The sequence below is a fragment of the Berghia stephanieae genome, chromosome 11 (genome assembly GCF_034508935.2).
Source record: "Berghia stephanieae isolate SIO BIC M18660-M18661 chromosome 11, UCSD_Bste_1.3, whole genome shotgun sequence".
Classification (NCBI taxonomy): domain Eukaryota; kingdom Metazoa; phylum Mollusca; class Gastropoda; order Nudibranchia; family Aeolidiidae; genus Berghia; species Berghia stephanieae.
The window spans coordinates 10,799,705-10,819,864 of NC_088370.1; the positions used below are offsets into that span (position 1 = coordinate 10,799,705).

At 35.8% G+C, this 20,160-nt stretch overlaps 1 protein-coding gene across 1 annotated transcript in view; it reads right to left on the reverse strand.

Moving 5' to 3' along the window:
• Positions 1-14,769, reverse strand: part of LOC144957212 (tetratricopeptide repeat protein 38-like) — a 33,042-nt gene extending 18,273 nt beyond the window's left edge. Inside the window, exons 1-9 of the mRNA XM_078888265.1 lie at positions 14,652-14,769; positions 11,893-12,005; positions 10,305-10,382; positions 9,084-9,165; positions 7,318-7,492; positions 6,653-6,826; positions 5,676-5,751; positions 2,454-2,573; positions 415-474 (exon numbers count right to left, since the gene is read on the reverse strand). Coding sequence (XP_078744391.1) covers positions 415-474; positions 2,454-2,573; positions 5,676-5,751; positions 6,653-6,826; positions 7,318-7,492; positions 9,084-9,165; positions 10,305-10,382; positions 11,893-11,919 — 792 coding nt within the window. The 5' untranslated portion in view covers positions 11,920-12,005; positions 14,652-14,769. The remainder of the gene's footprint in view (positions 1-414; positions 475-2,453; positions 2,574-5,675; positions 5,752-6,652; positions 6,827-7,317; positions 7,493-9,083; positions 9,166-10,304; positions 10,383-11,892; positions 12,006-14,651) is intronic.
• Between the last annotated feature and the right edge of the window lie 5,391 nt (positions 14,770-20,160).

The following is a 20,160-nucleotide window of genomic DNA, read 5'->3' on the forward strand; positions in this document are numbered from 1 at the left end:
TATATAGATAGAATGCGGTTGGCCAAGGAGTTCACAACATTGCCATCCGGAAGTATAACGGACCAACACACAAACTCTGTGTAACCATGAACTTTTATAGTCTGGTTAATACAGTTTAGTGAGAACAACTCACAAACGCGGATGGCAAAAACAATAACAAAGGCCTGAGTGACGTCATCTGCATACTATCTATATATATATATATAATATATAATATATATATATATATATATATATATATATATATATATATATATATATATATATATAAAATATAATATATATATAATATATAATATATATAAAATATATATATATATATAATATATATATTATATAAAATATATATTAATATATATATATATATTATATATATATATATATATATATCAAGTTTAATGACACAACACTTACCAGTTCAATGAAGTAGAGTGCCCAATGCCAGAAGTTGTGGCATGCCAACATTCCACACGTCTAAAGATGAAAAAAATTGAGCTTTATATAGCGCATTATCCACTAAATGTGCTCAAAGCACTTTACAAGGGGTCCCTGGTCAACAGCGTATTTAACACATGTAGGACGGGACATGCCGCCTGTTAGGCGATATTACAATTTTTCGGACAAAGACAACGCTTGTAACGGCCAGGTACTCATTTTACACCTGATTTCGGTGAGAGAATGTGAGTAAAGAGCCTTCTCCAAGTTCTCAACTATGCGCAGAGCGTGAGGCTCGAATCCAGGACCTTCCGATCCGAAAGCGAGTGTCATATGCACATTCCACACATCTATAGTGATGGTTGGAGTTTGGGAAAGAAATAAAAGGATATTTATTTTTAATCTTCCAACAAAGAAGAAGCTGTTTCCGATCAGATACTCATGTTATATCTGAGTGCTGTGAGATAATTTGAGTAAAGAGACTTTTCCAAGCACTCAACTTTGCACCATCCAGCGTGGGACTCGAACAATAAATCTACTAGTCTGAGGGTGAGTGGCATACCACAAGACCACAAAGCCACACATGCTGTGCAAGCAACTGACTATTTTGACAATATCATCTTTCCAGCTTAAACCAAATATAAATTTCTACCAGAGGCCTTTCATTCATATAGAATGTCAAATAGAAGATGTTATTAGATATGAGAGATAAGCAATTGCACTGAGAGGCATGGGTGCCAGCAGGAAGAAGTGCTGAAACCTGAAACTAAAATCTCGACACTTTGCCAAACCTGAAAATGTTCCTACTGAAAATGCGGCCTAAACTTACTCTTATTTCATCACCGTTTTTATACCATTATTAAATGATTACACAGCAAACATATTGACACAAAGAGGAAATTAATTAAACAAATCTACCTCCATACACTGAAAAGGTGGCTGAATCACCTTTTCGAATTTTTACTGATACTATTAGGTTATTTTACTCAAAACACTGAAACCGGAGGTATGTGACTTCGAGATATTGCGAAACCGGAATTCTGGCATGAACCGGAAAACTGGCACCCATGCTGAGAGGAACTGCTTGGAAAGAATATGTAAGAAATATGTTTATTGTGTCTCCTTTCAACAATACTAAAGTCATTTATGTGGTTAGAGAGAACAACACCAGAAATTTGGATTTAAGCATTCATACATTTTATAAATTAATAAATAAATAAATTTCCTTTATTCATCCCCAAGAGGAAATTTGTCTACTTTAGGGTCTATTCCAAGGAATAACCCAGGCGTCAGCTGCAGTGCAGCACCACAAAGTGAGCTACGGCGAGGTGACTTGCTCAAGGCCACACAACGAGGCAGGTAGTTCGAACTCAATACCTTTTGGGTACCACACCGCTGAGCCACGCTGCCCCATTTTGAAAGTCCCTAAGACTCTGTTGGTAGAGCACTCACTTCTAAAGCAAAAGGCACTGAGACTGATCCTTGGTCAAGTCAAGAATTTTTTTTTTGATCCCCTTGTCCACCATCAGTTATTGGGTACTTGATTCTGTTAGATCTAGCAGATTGTACTTTGCGATAGACTAGCATCTTATCAAAAGGGTAACAAGCAATAGCTAGTCTCCATTAATGCTATAGAAACTTGCATAAATCTTGATTCCATAGACCAAATGGCTCTGAAGGACTACTTTTTAAAAAAATCCTTTTGGGAGGTGAGAGAGCAACTTAATCATTTGTAATCTGCATATTAACCTTAACTCACTCAACCCTAACACCGATTATATCCGTAGTTTACCCAGGTTACTTTTACCCCATGCCTATTTATTACATTTTTATGAGACAAGTTATAGGCGTAGTATGAAAGCTAATGTTTTTAGTTTTTAACATGTTAATGGTAGTTGAATAAAACTATCTATGTACATGTTCATTTTTAATAAATTTTTTCCAATTTTGAAAAGTATCAAAAATTTCTAGGATTGAGCGAGTCAATGCCCACTGGCATGCAGAGGTACCCAACCTACCTCCCAATATGATTGTGTTTTCTCCAGCATAAGAATTCCCTGTTCTTGTTTACCCGTCATCTCCATCACATGACAAAGGGTATGTGTACCCCATGCGTCTCGTGGGTTGATAGACAAAGCCTGAGGGATTCAAATAATATACAATAAACATAACAGATATGTTTGTTTTGTTTTTAGGGGTTTTAGGGCACTTGCAACACATTAAGGTCATATCAGCGCCAGTAAAAAGGAAGAAAATGGTATAGTAAAAAGTTCTAGAATTACAATTAAAGCACAAAAGAAAAGGTGAGACAAAGGGGAATTGGTTCAAATAGGGAACAGATGTAGATTCCAAGAGCACACCGTCAAAGTACTTAGTTTGAGATCACTAAAAGTCTCATCCAGGCACAAGCACAGGTCCCAACTAAGAGGAATACACTCATGATGTTTACAAATCATATAATATAATATGTAAACTAAACATAATACAATGCATAACAGAGAGATGATTTACAAGGAAAAAAATATCATCTTCCAAAATTATATACATTCGACTGTTTCCCTCCCAGCCAAGGAACTCCGGCCAGGGCCAGGACAAATCCAAGTAATCTCATTCCAAAACCAAGTAATCTCATTCCAAGACAACGACAGGAAACAATTGGAAAACGGGTTGGAGGGATAGAAGACACAGCGTGTACCTCCCTGCCCACTATGGGAGGTCAGGATCCCCACCCAGAAACATAACAGATACAGGATCTTCTAACAGCAAAAGACAGTGAACTGTTGAAGGAATTGACATGACCAATTAGTAGCTGAGGCCTTCCCGATCAGATGATCAGGAAGCAAAAGGCCATAAGTCGGTAATAACAGATTCATTGTTGATATAAATATGAACATTTTTAAACCACATCTCTAAATTTTCACCACGCTCCATTCACTTCACAAATAAATATCTCATCACAAGCCATACCTAAAAAATTTTTTTAACTTCCATTTCACGCCCCATTTTTTTTCACAGAACAATATATGTCATTGCATTCACTTGGGTAATCATTCACATTTAAAGTGAGTGAGGAAATCTCAGCTTCGTGCTTTACCCAACGACACAATGCCAAAGTCAGAGTTTTGAAATTAGTCTCACAATACTTCAACACCATGAACTATAGCCGGAAGGCTATCTGGAAAAGGGAGAAAAGAGGTCTTAGGTTCAACTCTTGCACGTCACAATATCTACTTCAATACTAGATATTATTGTTGTTGTTCTTCTGTTATCTTTACTATTATTATTATTATTATTATTATTATTATTATTATTATTATTATTATCATTATTATTATTATTATTATTATTATTATTATCATTATTATTATTATTATTATTATTATTATTATTATTATTATTATTGTAAGTATTGGTGGTATTACCGTTGTTGTATTTTTGTGGTAATTAATTGTATCGTTTTATATTTTGGTTCCATTTACCATTGTTTTCTCTCGCTTTCATGTATGTTGTCATCAAATGTATGAATTATTGCGAAAGCCTAAGATTAAATAAACTTTAAACTTTGAAATCTTATACTACTTCCTTTGTTTGTCATCAAACGAGAATGATATCTGATTGACAGGATGTGATGCATATTGTAAGAGCACTGATATTATAATGAAGATCTGAAAAAGTGTTAATGAAACAAAGCCAGACAAAGCAAGAAAGTAAAATACAAGGAAAAAAAAATATCCCAAAAGATCAGTCTTCCTCAACTTCCCCCATTGAGAAAGATTGATTTTTTTTGGATTTTTTTTTTTTTTTAAATTTTTCATTCTTGCTTTGTCTGGCAGCACTATTTCATTAACACTTTTCAGATCTTTATCTTACACCAGTGCCTGCTCCCTAATTTCTCAGTTTGATAGTACAAAGATGGCAGTAGTAATAGTAGTAGTAGTAGTAGTAGAAGTAGTAGTAGTAGTAGTAGTAGTAGTGGTAGTAGTGGTAGTAGTAGTAGTAGTAGTAGTAGTAGTAGTAGTAGTAATAGTATTAGTAGTAGTAGTAGTAATGGTAGTAGTAGCAGTAGTAGTAGTAGTAGTAGTAGTAGTAGTATAGTAGTAGTAGTAGTAGTAGTAGTAGTAGTAGTAGTAGTAGTAGTAGTAGTAGTAGTAGTAGTAGTAGTAGTAGTAGTAGTAGTAGTAGTAGTAGTAGTAGTAGTAGTAGTAGTAGTAGTAGTAGTAGTAGTAGTAGTAGTAGTAGTAGTAGCGTATTGCTACACCTCCAAATATTCATTTCGTCAACCCAGCTTTGAAAGTCTTCCTCCGCCCTAAGGACGGTGTCATAGTCACACAAAGATGGCACACAACAGGCATTATTCAAAATACAAATTTGATATCATACCATGCATGAGCGAGGCTTCAACCCAGGACCTTCCGATCCGAAAGCGAGTGTCATACCACTAGACCACATTGCCACACGACAATCAACATTCATTTCAGTGGCACATAAAAGTCTATTTAGACCTACTGACAAATTCATCTAGACAATTGTTATTGAAAACTCATGCGCATAATTTAAAACAACATTAGCATATGAGATCACTTAAAACTATCATTTTCTTGCCTTTTCCATAGTATGTCATTTCGTATGCCATTTCGTATGACATACTAAACAAGCATTGTTTCAGACACTTTTAGAAATACCATTACAGAACAAACAAACAAAAAAAGGAACACAATGGGATAGTTTAATATCAATAGCTTAAGACTTGAACCCAAAAAGCCAGACCAATGCAAATGATTCATTCGTAAAATAGATGTAGAAGTAATATACTTTTAAGTTAAATATGAGACCCTTCAAGACCTCAACTTAAAAACAGGCACAAGCACCTGGCCAAGAGGGACACATCCAGTTAATATAGTATATAAATGGCAAACAGCAACAAATTACTCAGAGATGATTTACAACAATAACAACACCAGAATATTTTTTTAATCATCTCTAAAAAAAAGGGGGGGAAAAGAAAGAAACATAAATTTGACTGCTTACCACCTATCAGCAAAATACTCCAGCCAGGACATTGTAGAAAGTCCATAACAAAGATAGAAAGCAACTAAAGCTATATGGAAGAACACAAAAGATAAAAGAGATAGATGGCAGAAGAGTGGATCACAAGGAGACCCCCCCCCCCCCACCTCCCTCCTACCCCCATACACACCCAGTGATTTCCCACTTATTATTATTAGATCTCTATAACTTACCGCCCTTGCTGCTGTTTCAGCTTCAGCGTACAAGTTTGTTTCCTCCAAACCAAATGAGTGCATTCCAATTATGTACCTGTGACAAAATCAACATGTCATAATATAATATCAGCAATTAGCAATTAATACATTAAAATATCATTCAAACATTCGAACCTAAAAAATCGACATACTGAAAACAACGTGAGATGGTGTCTGTTATTTTTTCTTTAATAATATTCGCAAATTCTTGATAATCTGAAAGCATTAAACTCCGTATTTTCACGAAGCCGAAACAAATTGCTTTGTTTTAATCCTTATACTTCTTCTTCTCCTCCTCCTCCTCCTCCTCTTTAATCCTTATACTCCTTCTTCTCATCCTCCTCCTCTTTAATCCTTATACTCTTTCTTCTCCTCCTCCTCCTCCTCTTTAATCCTTATACTCCTCCTCCTCCTCCTCTTTAATCCTTATACTCCTCCTCTTTAATCCTTATACTCCTTCTCCTCCTCCTCCTCTTCCTCTTTAACCCTTATATTCCTTCTTCTTCTACTCCTCCTCCTCTTTAATGCTTATACTCCTTCTTCTTCTACTCTTCCTCTTCCTCCTCCCCCGCTTTAATGCTTATACTCCTTCTTCTTCTACTCTTCCCCTCCTCCTTCCCCCTCCTCCTCCTCCTCCCCCTCCTTTTTCTTCTATTTTTTTTCTTTTAAAATAAATAAATAAATAAATAAATTCCCTTTATTCATCCCTAAGGGGAAATTTTTCTTTAGGGTCTATTCCAAGGGAAGACTGGAATAACCCAGGCGTCAGCCGCAGTGCAGCGCCGCAAAGTGAGCTAAGGCTAGGTGACTTGCTCAAGGCCACACAACGCGGCGGGTAGTCCAACTCGGTACCTTTCGGGTACGAAGCAAAGACCATACCGCTGAGCCACGCTGTCCCATGAAAAAAACCATGAAAACTTATAATGAAAACAGAGAGATAAAGGACAACTACAAACCCGTAAAGAGGCATAGTTGGTTCCCAATGTGGTAGAACACGTGCTATGGAATCACGATTCTCCATGCATTTGCCTGTGTAGAAATACGTATCGTGTGCCATCTTGAGAGCAAGGACATCCAAGGGGTGTTCACAAACAATGTCCTCCCACAATCGACAGGCTTTTTCAGTAAACCTGGAAATTTACATTGTTGAGATTCTTTTTTTTTTAATTTGTTGGAATGAAAAAATAAAAAAATTGCTCCATAACATCAAATTAAAATTTTTAAAAAAAATTATGCCTTTTCCACCACGACATCATAAGTCATCGTCGCCTAGGCATTCCACAAAGGAATATAGATAACTCATCAAACAAGATATCTGATGTCAACAGGAATCACCCATGTTGTCCGAGTGAGCAAATTGGGGGTTAATAACCTTGCTCAAGGAAAAAAACGAAAGTGCCTGAAGTGGGGCTCGAACCCGGGTCACTCCTAGTCACAGTGCAATGCCTTAACCACTCTGCCACTTCACCCCCCAACATCAAATAATAAGGCTTCATTAATTATAACAGACAATTGAAGTTCTTGTTCTAAAGCAATATGACCAATTTTCTTCTCACTTTTTAGCCACTTTGCTTATACCCAATTTTTTTTCAAAACACGTAAGGACCTCAACAATACCTACCCCTTTGCCCAATGTTCCAAAGCCTGGACATGCTTTACCTCCCTTGCCGTAATGTTTGGAGTTGATTTAGACAATGACACCATCCTTTCCACATCTCTCCGCAAATCTTCATCCACTCGAATGTTCCTTCCCGTTCCAAGAATCTCAAGACCATTGGCAGCAACTTGACCCATTACTGAAATGAGAAAGAAGGAAACATCGGAGAAAATGGAAGGGAGGAGAAAGAGGAGAAGACAACTAAGAATGACGAATGAAAGAAGCCTCAATACAAATGGGAAGGTCTGATGAGTGACGTAGATTTCTTGAGGAGGGCTAATGGCAGAAGGGATGGAGGGACATGATTGTCAATATCTACAACAGACTTGATTGATTGATTGATTGATTGATTGATTGATCGATTGATTGATTAATTGATTGATTGATTGATTGATTGATTGATTGATTGATTGCGTTTTGTTTGGGGTTTGTTTTTTTGTTTTTTGGTGGGGGTTGGTTTAGACATTGGGGGTTATTTTGGGCTCTTTATTTTTCTTAAGCCTTTTGATCTTGTTATTGTTTTTATCTCATGCGCAGTGGGCCAATGACCTGCGTTGAGAAAGCTTTAACTCACATTTAGGATGACATTAAAGAGAATTCATTCTCAAAGATCTCTAGACTGGCCAAAAGACAGAATGATAAGCAAATGAATGTATTTTAAAAAGGGATATTTGTGACCAAACATCTCAAAATGGTATCATGTCAGGTTGAGTGATGCATGAAATTTAATTTTAAGTTTAACATAAAAAATTTTGGAGTAAGAATTAAAAATGTCTTCAATGAGGAGAGCTTCTTATAATTAATTAACTTTCCCTCAATATTTCTTTTATATTTCAATACCACATTCTTCATATTCCATTGGTATAAGCATAACTTAATAGATCATCTACAAAAGGCTTCAACAGGCATGACGTCACTTCCCTCGTAATGATGCATTGTAACTTAGTAACTGGTTCTAAACTATATATTATTGGAACAATAGGGACGCCCTTATGAAATACTTCTCTGACGAGCATAAAAGTGTATCCAGAGGAGAAAAACATAAATCTGATCATGTTTTGACTTTTATACATTCTGATCACATGACATGTGAAAAGTTCTAGCCAGCATGAAGAATAAAAAATACAGATTTTCTTTGTTTAGAACCACGATGCTTGTTGCTGGGTGGACGTGACATCAGACTAGTGAATCCAATTGTAACATTTTATTTTCTTAAAATTCTCATGTCAACTATGTCTATGCCATTGAACACATTCGGTGTGCTCTATAAATTTTGTTATTTATATATTTATTATGATTTTTTGAAAACCTTAATTTGTTCATTCTGTGCGGCTATGTGGTCTAGTGGTATGACACTTGCTTTCGGATCGAAAGGTCCTGGGTTCGAGCCTCGCGTTCGGCGCATAGTTGAGTCCTTGGAAAAGGCTATTTACTCACTTTCTCTCACCGTACTCAGGTGTAAAATGAGTACCTGGCCATTAACAGCGCTGACTTTGTCCGAAAAATTGTAATATTATTGCCTAACAGGCATTATGCTCCGTCCTACATGTTAAATGTTGCTGTTGACCAGGGATCCCTTGTAAAGCGCTTTGAGCACATTTCGTGGATATTGCGCTATATAAAGCTCAATTAAATTTTTTTTTTTTTTTTTTTTTTTTTAATTTACTCATTTTGACTATTTTTCCAATAAATTTTATTCCGACATAAAACCAGATACACGTGTTCCATACCAAAATCTGGATCAGCAGCCTTTAGTTTGTCAAGGGTTCCCTCCATACCACCAAGATTATCATCATCATACCAACCAACATACTGAAATAAACAATTTTTTTTTTAAACAGAAAAAAAAAAAAAAACTGCATATATAATTAAGCTAAATATGAGAATAGAACTGTGGATCATATCTTTTCTAGTTTCTTACCCAAAGCATCTAGACAGTATCATGCAGAGGAGAACTAGATCCCTATGACTATTTATGTCCAGAGGCCAGGCAAAGCATTCCTTAATTCCATAGCTACACACCAAACAGACAAATAGGTCAGTCCCACGGTTAGTGAGTATCCATCACAAAATATTTTTACACACTATTGAAGGAATTGCATTGATGACACCATGCATTTTTGTAAATCGTCTGTGTTAAAATTGTGAGTGATGCTCAAGATCTGTGGTCCTGTGATAGGCAAGTACTTAAGTTGGCTATGGGTGAAAAAAATCAATTTTTATTTTTTTAAAATCATTTTTGAAATTAAAAAATAGAACCACTGAAATGTTTATTTGACTATAATCAATCAAATATACAGTAACTGGCATAATTAATTTTCAAAGGTGAAAAGCACTGTATGTTGATTGACTAACCCAGGACCAATTACTATATAAGACAATAGTAAAAATGAAGCCATGTTAATAGCTTGCAGGGCATAGCAACAAAAGGTCACAAAGGAACCTTGTGCGGCTATGTGGTCTTGTGGTATGACACTCGTTTTCAGATCCAAAGGTCCTGGGTTCGAGCCTCGCTCAGCGCATAGTTGAGTCCTTGGAAAAGGCTCTTTACTCAATTTCTCTTCCCGTACTCAGGTGTAAAATAAGTACCTGGCCGTTAACAGCCTTGTTTATGTCGGAAAAAATTGTAATGTCGCCTAACAGGCGTCATGTCTCATTCTATACGTTACATGTTGCTGTTGGTCAGGGACCCCTTGTAAAGCGCTTTGAGCACGTTTAGTGGATATTGTTCTATATAAAAGCTCAATTAAAAAAAATAATTTTAAACCTCCAATTATGCAAATCAGAATCAGATAACACATTTATAAAGGAATACGCAATCAAAATAGAAATAGCAAACAATAGTCTATCAAGCCACAACTTGTCTTTGGAGGAAACAACCAAAATTTTGACAAGCTCTGCCTTTAAAGTATCTGTTGATAATGCTTTAGATAGATCTGCTGTAAACTGACCTGAGTCACAATGGCGTCATACATTTTGCAAGCCTCATTGCTTCCTGTTGTCAGAGGCATTCCCAGCTTTCGCCATTCCTGAAAAGAATACAAAACAAATTAAATCTAGAAAAACAAAAATAAAATCGCTCGCAGAACCAGGCCTGTGGTGCATAATTTTTTTACCACTTAACCCTCTCCTTACCAACTATAGGAAAATCGTCACATTCGTTACGATGCAACCAACATATTTCTTATCCAAATTTCTTTTGTACATCATAAAATCTAAAGAAAATGAACATTGTGTTGAAGAGCATGTTTTGCTAAAGAAATTATTTATCGCAAGAACTTACTGCTATTGTGTTTGAGTGATTAAAAATATATTTTTGTGTTAGTTGGGTATGAAGTTTTGGGGAAAATCCTGAAAATGGCCGGTAAGGAGAGAGTTAATGTACATTGTGGTGGTCCTTATAGACGTTGGTAGAGCACTTGCTTCACAAACAAAGGGACCAAACTCAATCCTGGGTGTAGTTGAGATTATTTTTTTTTTTCGGATCACCCTGTCCACCCAGCAGTGATTGGATAGCTGGTTCTGTTAAATCTGGTGGAAAGTACTTTCCGATAGTCTAGTGTCCTACCTGAAGGAAAGCAAGCAATTGCTATTGTCAGTTTCAAACTGGGGTAACCTCCATGGATCTAAAAGCTCTGAAGGACTACTTTGCTTTTTTAATGTTCATAGTCACTGGATTGACAATATTATACTTGTTATTTTTATGACCTCGGGCTTCAGGCAGCCACCACCACTCTTTACTAAACTATACTACTGATTGGGTCATTGTGCTACATGCATTAGTCCCTGAGAGCCATAAGGCAGATTTTAACCAGTTTCTGACGCTTTGAACAAATAGCAATAATTCCTTTTATATATGATGCTCGTCAATCACAAAGTACTTTCAACCAGATCTCAAAGACCCAGAAACCCAATCACTGCAGGGTAGACAGAGAAGAAAAATGTGTGCAAAATGCCATTCCTGAGGGAAGACAAGCGAGTTGTCAAATCACTGACTTAAAGCCTTGTTCCTGATCTATGTGGGGGTTTTAGTAGTACTCATACCACTGCATCACAGTGACACACAAGTGTGCTCCATATTCATTACTAATATTTCCAAAACTGATTATCTCTCTCATAAGTGACACAATGCCATTTCAATATCAAGATCAGCTGCTGTTCTGCAGCAATGACGGTCCAACCTATAAATGATAAATCTTAGCTCAATATTGTAATTATTATTATTTTTTTAATTATTATGCCTTTTGCGCCACGATATCATAAGATATCGTCGCCTAGGCATTCCACAAAGGAATATAGATAACTCATCAAACAAGATGTCTGATGTCAACAGGAATCACCCATGTTGTCCAAGTGAGCAAATTGGGGGTTAATCATCTTGCTCAAGGAAAAAAAATGAAAGTGCCTGAAGCGGGGCTCGAACACGGGTCGTCCGGATCACAGTGCAATGCCTTAACCACTCGGCCACTTCGCAAAGGAAAAATCTCATATTTTAAATATTCAATTTAGGAAGAAAAAAAGTCACATAAATATACAAACCTCAGCACCACGGTAACTTGAATGCATTTCAATCGATGTAAATCTTCAGATCCCTTTCTTCCAAACGATTAACCAGAGTAAACTGGGTTGATTCAATGAAGATGAAACTCAAACTAAAATAAAATCAGAATAATCGAAATTAATTTTAGCCACAGATTAAAAATTTTACCTGAATTCTTTTTTTTAAAGCGGTCATCTTGATGCCTCTCAGTCAAAGAAAGAGCTCAGTAGTGTGCTTCTTTGTGCATGACACACATACACAGGTGACCACAATTGTGTGTGTAGCACACTGATTACTACTGTAGTATGATCTACCATTACACAAAGGCATAAACAATCCATGGAAATAATATAAATAAGGTATTATGATGCCAATAATTATAACAATAACAACAACAGACTTGTTTTATCTCCCCTTGTAACCAAAATGTGCACGGTATGTACGACGGCGCGCAGAATACTACAAGGCAAACACAAGACAGTAGCAAAAATAAACCATAAGTGAAAGTGCTACATGAAAAGCAAGGAGTATGAATCCATCATACTACATACTTCCCCAAGACAAAAATCGTCCCCATTTTCTTAATAATTATATAAGCAACTAATCAAGGATAAAGTGTAAAACATACATAATACTACTATTACATTAGCAATAATATACAATGCAAAGTGCTTGTCATAAGTCTTGAAATTTAAAATTTCATTAGATGTCTTATACGGGATTTGAATTTGGATGATGCATTCGCAATGATGGATTTAAGCTCAAGCAATGGCTGCGACATAATGAATTCACCAGAGGTCATCAAATTCGGTCATCTTCTCTGTCTCTGGGGCTGATCAGGCATTTCGCTAGATTCTGATCCAGCCAAGGACCCAAGACTATCTTCAGTTGAAGAGAGGGAAGTATCTTCAGAATGTTATGGTATCTTGAGAAACAATGTAGATGTTTGTTGTTGTAATATATTTGGTGATAGCAGATTGATGTTGTTGTATTTTGGTAATTGCTGTGCTGCTGTTTTGGCAGGCAGCATGGCAGGCCTCTTGGATGATATCGTGAAGAGGGAGAGAGGGAGAGAGAGATCAAATGAGACAAAATTCTTATTTTGCACTCGAGTTATGTTGGGTTTTCTCCAAGCGCAATACTCAGGGTCGTACTGGATTCTTACTAGGAAGGGGCAACACTGTCAAATAAAGAAATAACACACTATATGATTTTACGACCTAATAGTTCTAACTTTATTGAAAGCGCTCTCAATGTGAGTCAGGAGGCGAATGACATTGAAGCAAGGAGCACCACTTGTTTTATCTCCCCTTGTAACCAAAATGTGTGTAGTATGTGCGATGGTGTGCAGCATACCAAAGACAACAGAAGGAGATAACGAAAATAAACCATAAGTGAAAGTGCTATATGAAAGGAGTATGAAACTGTCATGTATTGATAGTATTTAGTAAGATCAGTGACCTATGCAGTTTGATGCTTAGTAGCAAAAGTGTGCTGGGTGGGTTAACTCACTCAATCCTAGAGATTTTTGCTACTTTTCAAAATTGGGAAAAAAATATTAAAAATGAGCATGTATTTAGGTAGTTTTATTCAACTACCACTAGGATGTAAAAACTAAAAACATTATCTTTGATACTACGCCTATAATTTGTCTCAGAAAAATGTCATAAATTGGCATGGGGTAAAAGTAACAGGGAAAACCACTGATATAGTCGGTGTTAGGGTTGGGTGAGTTAAAAAATAATATATAAATGCACAAGAGTTGACCTCCTCAGCCCAGCATGATCAAAGCATTCCACCCTCAGAGAGAGAGAGAGAGAGAGAGAGAGAGAGAGAGAGAGAGAGAGAGAGAGAGAGAGAGAGAGAGAGAAGAGAGGAGGAGGAGAAAGATAAATAAAGAGATAAAGATGGGGAGGGCTAAATGATAAGGCTTGCCTAGGTAACTTTAATGCTTAATTGTATGACACGTTTTAATCAATTATAGCCTCAACTCGGATTAACTTATCAATTTCTAAAATGAATAAGTCGCCTCTTTTCTTAACGAATAATAACAATGTCTTCTTTCAAAATAAAACAATGAAATAAATGAAATTGACGTGAGTCATAGTAAGAACATTGGACGGTCGTGTAAAAACGCTAGATAAAATATTTATCATTTCGCATGACTCTACATTATTTGCAAACGATACTGAAAAAAACCATAGCGCTTACACACAGTTATTAATTTCAGATGGTAGCTTATAAAATACGATATCAGTATCGGTACAATGTTATGACATGACACATGACATGCATGAGTGGAGATGAATGAAAGAGATCGGATCTATTGATAGGTCACAAGCTGTTTCACGCACTACAATCAGTCTAGCTCATTTTTTGTAATGCAGAGATAGGCCATTAATAATAATATTAGAGTGACAGCCGGTGTAATAATGCATACAAAGATTAAGACGCATGTCAAGTTTATTCGTTACGAAAAAATGGTTTACAATTTTGATTCGGAAAATTTAGTAAATAGCTGTATAACCAATGAAGCATTCTCGCATACTAGGTAATAAAAGATAAAGAGCTGCCGCTATAGAGACGACAGAAAGGTAAATCAGCAGCATAAATACAATTACAACCGGTCTCAGACTGACTGGGGGCCGGGGTGGGGCATCTCGGAACCTGTGTAGGCACAAAACAATAATAAATGGATATTAAGTGTGAACAAGCAGTAATGGTGTCATTTATTTTTTTTTAAATCGTTATCACTTACATTGTTTCGATGTTCAAAGCCTAAAAGTTTGAAGTAGGGGGAAACATTAAAAGAATCACTGTTCAACCAATGTGCAAGGTAATCCCTGCTGGAGTTTGTTTTCGTTTGAGCGAGACGGGATTTATGTCATGTGACCAACATTTGTGATACTAAAAATAAACAAGTTTATTTTTTTTTTAGTTTCTGGTTGCTGATAATAACTTGTTGCTTATTAAATTCACCGACCATTTTTGCTGCTACATGGCTACTGCATTGACAGCATCATTATTTTTAACGTTGTTCTGATTGTTCTCTCTTTATATAATTGCGTTATGAATCTCTGAGGGTGTGTGAGAAATTCTGTTATGTGAAGCGGTCATAAGCGAGACAATCACGGAAACCCTTTTTATAATCTATATTGTATTAGTTGCTTCCCTTGGTAATTTACATCTCCGGCTTTTCGTTGACTGCCCGGTTTGTCACAGGCTTCAGATAAGCCCAAGTAGGCTTTAGATTATTATTTTTTACCTGATTTTTACAAGATTTGAGTTTGTTTAACTTTGGAATATTTGTGTATACTTACATTACTTTGAGCCCTTCGATTTACTCTTCTCTTTAACTTTCAGTTGCAATGAACATGTTTTTCACACGAGCAGTTTGATCTATATATACAGACTTCTAAAAGAAACAAATTAACGTTATTATGTCTTGAAAGAAGACTCATGAAGACGATCGCTGTTTTATTGTTTGTTTTTTGATTTTCTTTTAAAGTATTCGAGTTTTGATGGCAGTTCAGTAATAATTAAAGTACTTTAACACAGCAATTGTAACTTGTTTTTTTTTTTAATTCTCCACCTTCAAATTGGTGGTGTAGAGATAGTCCCTCTAAAATATGACTTCAACCTGTGTTGTTCAATAATTCTTTATTCCTTGTTGTATGCAAATCAAAACAAATTTCTCTGGCCAATGATAGTGCCTAAATATTTAAATTTCATTATTTGAGTATTTGTTTGATCTTCATGAATAGAGGTGTGGGTCCAGGAGAAGGCAAGCCTTGTCTGGACGCCGGGTTGGATTGTTCTTGTCTGGCTTCTCGTCTTCGGCTGTCCCAGCATGATTGGATCTTGGCTAGTATCACCCTTAGAGTCATTGTAGCACTCAAGCCCTTGCACGGCAATGGACCACATCGTCATCCACTGCCCGGTGACAAGCCTATCAGGAGGCTACGAGACAGCCTACTATAAGGCAGGAAAAGAATTTGAAGAATGGATTGAAAGATGCAAAATAGAGGTGTGGCCATTCGATACTACTTGTTTGATGGACCCTCCTTTACTTGATAAGTGAAAGGTCGTGTTGTTGAGAGCACCATGCTTTCGGTTTTGTTAACATTTAGTTTCAGGCCCATCTCTTCCATTTTGATCACCAGTATAACTAAAATTTCTGCACGTATATTCTGTCTGAAGAGTAAGCGATCAGAATACCATCGGCTGCGTATCTTATATTATTCAGAGACGCAAACATGTCTTACTCCGTTCTCGATGTTAGAGAAGTCTGATGTTTCGTTGTCAAGTTTGACACATGGTGTTTGATTCCAGTGTAAGTTTTTCACAATTCGAAGGTCTTTGCTGTCTACTCCAATCTGTTCTAAGATTTTGAATAGCATTTCGTGTTGTATTGAATCAAAAGCTTCAAATCATATATATCATGTAAAACAAAAAGAATACAGTGCATAAAAGAGAAATGATTTACAAGACATAACGATACATTTGACTGTTTCCCTCCCAGCCGGGGTATCTGGCCATGGCGAAGACAAAACCAAGTGATCTCATTCCAAGACAAGGACAGAAAGCAAGCTGGAAAACAGATAAAGAGGGATAGAAGACACAGTAAGTGCCTCCCTGCCCACTATGAGAGATCAGGAACCCCACCCAGAGAGAAATTTGTTTTATGTTTTATGTTTTAAGGGTTTTACGGCGCTTGCAACACATTCGGGCTATATCAGCGCCAGTAAAAAGGAAGAAAATGGGATAGTAAAAAGTTCTAGAATTACAAATAAAGCACACAAGAAAAAGTAAGACATAGGGGAACTGGGAACAAATAGGGATCAGATGTAGATTCCAAGAGCACACTATCAAAGTACTTAGTTTGAGACCACCTATAAGTCTCATCCGGACACAAGCACAAAATCCAACAAAGAGAAATACACTCAAATGCTTACATTATAAATTCAAAATAAATATAATAATACATAACAGAGAGATGATTTACAAGGGAAAAAATATCATCTCCCAAAACAATAACTATGCATTTGACTGTTTCCCTCCCAGCCGGGGTATCTGGCCATGGCGAAGACAAAACCAAGTGATCTCATTCCAAGACAAGGACAGAAAACATGTTGGAAAACATATAAAGAGGGTTAGAAGACACAGTACGTACCTCCCTGCCCACTATGAGAGATCAGGAACCCCACCCAGAGAGAAATAAACTCAGAAGCAACGTATGTATCCTTACAGCACTTACAAGAGTCATACATTGGTCGTATTTATTGTCCTGAAGACTGAAGAGGTTTTTTTTTTAAGGGTTTTACGGCGCTTGCAACACATTTAGGTTATATCAGCGCCAGTAAAAAGGAAGAGAATGGGATAGTAAAAAGTTCTAGAATTACAATTAAAGCACCCAAGAAAAGGTAAGACAAAGGGGAACTGGGAACAAATAGGGATCAGATGTAGATTCCAAGAGCATACCACCAATGTACTTAGTTTGAGATCACCTATAGGTCTCATCCGGACACAAGCACAAAATCCAACAGAGAGGAATACACTCAAATGCTTACATGTGTCCTGAAAACTGAAGAGGACTCAAGAACAAACAAACAATTTGTAATTGGCACAGGAAATGCATTTAATTACTAATGTAACAATATCACATAGATAAACAGCACCTGACACTGACAAGTCACGTTCAATTATAAAAGAATAAAGAATATAATTACATATCTTTCTAAACATTGATTTCTTCATAAATAAGCGTTCATAGAACGCATTCTTTCGTTATTGTTGTTTTATTTATATTGTGAATGATAAACATCTGAAAAGTTATATGGACGACAGATTACTAGAAAATTCAAAATTTTTAAAAACATGAGCATTTATATAGCACAATATCCAGTAAACATGCTAAATGCACTTTACAAGGGGTCCCTATCTAACAGTAACACTTAACATGTAGGATGAGACATGAGGCCTGTTAGGCAATATGACAAATTTTTTTCCCCGGCAAAGACAATACTATTAACGGTGCGGCACTCAATTTACACCTGAGGTTGGTGAGAGAATGTGAGTAAAGAGCCTTTTCTAAGGATTCAATTATGCTCCACTCAGAGCGGGATTCAAACCCTGTAAACTGAATGTGTCACGCAAAATGCAATAGGATGTGCTAAAGTCATATGAGCAGAAAAATCAAAACGTTCTTTATCATCACATTAAAGTAAACCATACTGTCACTGTCAACAAAGCTTTTATGATAATCTTACAAGTCATCAAATTGAAATATATAGCTTTTGTATAATAAGCAATTATGTGAATCATCATGGATTCAAAAAGATGTAAGCAGGAAATATTTTGATGAAAATATACGTATTATGTTCTCATCAAGCCTATCTCTTGGTTAAAGAATTTATTTTTTAAATATCTTAATATATGAATATGTTGCATCAATTAAGACCTAAAAATCCTAATATTACCTTTTAATCACCAATACACAGCAATACATCTTTTAAAATTCCTTTATGTGAGCACATAAGATAACCAACAATAATCCAATGACCCAGTTCAACTGAAAGTCATTATGTGGAATGGAAGACAAGAGATATGCATAATACAATACTTCCTCTTTATTCGTCACACTTAAACAATAATACATACAAACATATTACATATATATATATATATATATATATATATATATATATATATATATATATATATATATATATATATATATATATATATATATATATATATATATATAAAACAACACATTAAGGTCATATCAGCGCCAGTAAAAAGGAAGAAAATGGGATAGTAAAAAGTTCTAGAATTACAATTACGGCATCCAAGAAAAGGCAAGACAAAGGGGAATTGGTTCAAATAGGGTATAGATGCAGATTCCAAGAGCACACTATCAAAGAACTCAGTTTGAGATCACATAAAAGTCTCATCCGGACACAAGCACAGGCCCATACTAAGAGGAATACACTCAAATGTTTACAAATCATATATAATATGTAAACAAAATATAATACAGTGAATAACAGAGATGATTTACAAGGAAAAAAATATAATCTCCCAAAACTATCTTTACATTTGACTGTTTCCCTCTCCCAAAACTATCTTTACATTTGACTGTTTCCCTCTCAGCAAGGGCATCCGGCCAGGTCCAGGACAAAACCCAAGTAATCTCATTCTAAGACAAAGACAGAAAGCAAGTTAGAAAGCATATAGGGGGATAGAAGACACAGTATGTACCCCCTGCCCATTATGGGAGGTCAGGAACCCCACCCAGATTTCAATCATATGAAAGATTGAAAACCAGATCTTTTTCAAGGAGAAAATAAGATCTGCCACTGGCAACAAACAAAAAATCTGTAAATCTTTTGGTAAAAATCCGAATTTGAAGAAAAAAATCTGTTTAGACACAGAATTCAAGATTCTAACTCTTATAAAATGCCTCAGAATCAATGTATTTGAACATACATTCATTACTAAATAAAATAACTACATTGTATCAAATTTTAATCAAATATATTTATCTTTAAAAAAAAAAATTCTGTCAATTTAGACTCTCAAATAATCTGTCAAGTGGCAGCTCAGCACTTGCAACACTTTTCGATTACTGATTACTCCAGAACCAAAGAAAAGGAAGATGATGGAAAAGTAAAAAGTTTGCAGATCTGCATATTAAAGCATCCGGTAAAAAAGTGACAAACGGTATGTGTTCACACAGTAGATTTTAGGAGTAATAATATGGTTGACATGCCTCAGTAAAAAAAAAAAAAATGAATAAATAAAAATAAAAAATTGGAATTCTAGTCGTTTTCTCTTTAAATTTCCAAAATCAGCCCATTCCAATATAACACCCAGTTGAGGCAATGGGGCACAATTTCACAATTATTTTCCCCATTAATGGAAAAAAAAAAAAAAAGAAAAAAAAAAAGCAAAAGATGAATTTCTATATTACCGTAAAGTAAAAATTTACTCAAACAGTAGTATCTTGCACTTTTTCTTTATTCATCCCTATCTCGGTCATTTTCAAATATTATTCTTTATGATGACACGAAAGAAAATTTTAATATTCTACACAGGATATGCAAATGTAAATGTAATGTAAGCACGTAATGCGTAGTAAAGGAGAATCGATTGATAAATCCAATACATTTCTATTGGTGATACTGGCATACTCCCCAACTACAGAATGACTAGTCTAAATAAATGTGTAAAAGCAAAACAACATATTAGATAGAGGAGGTAGT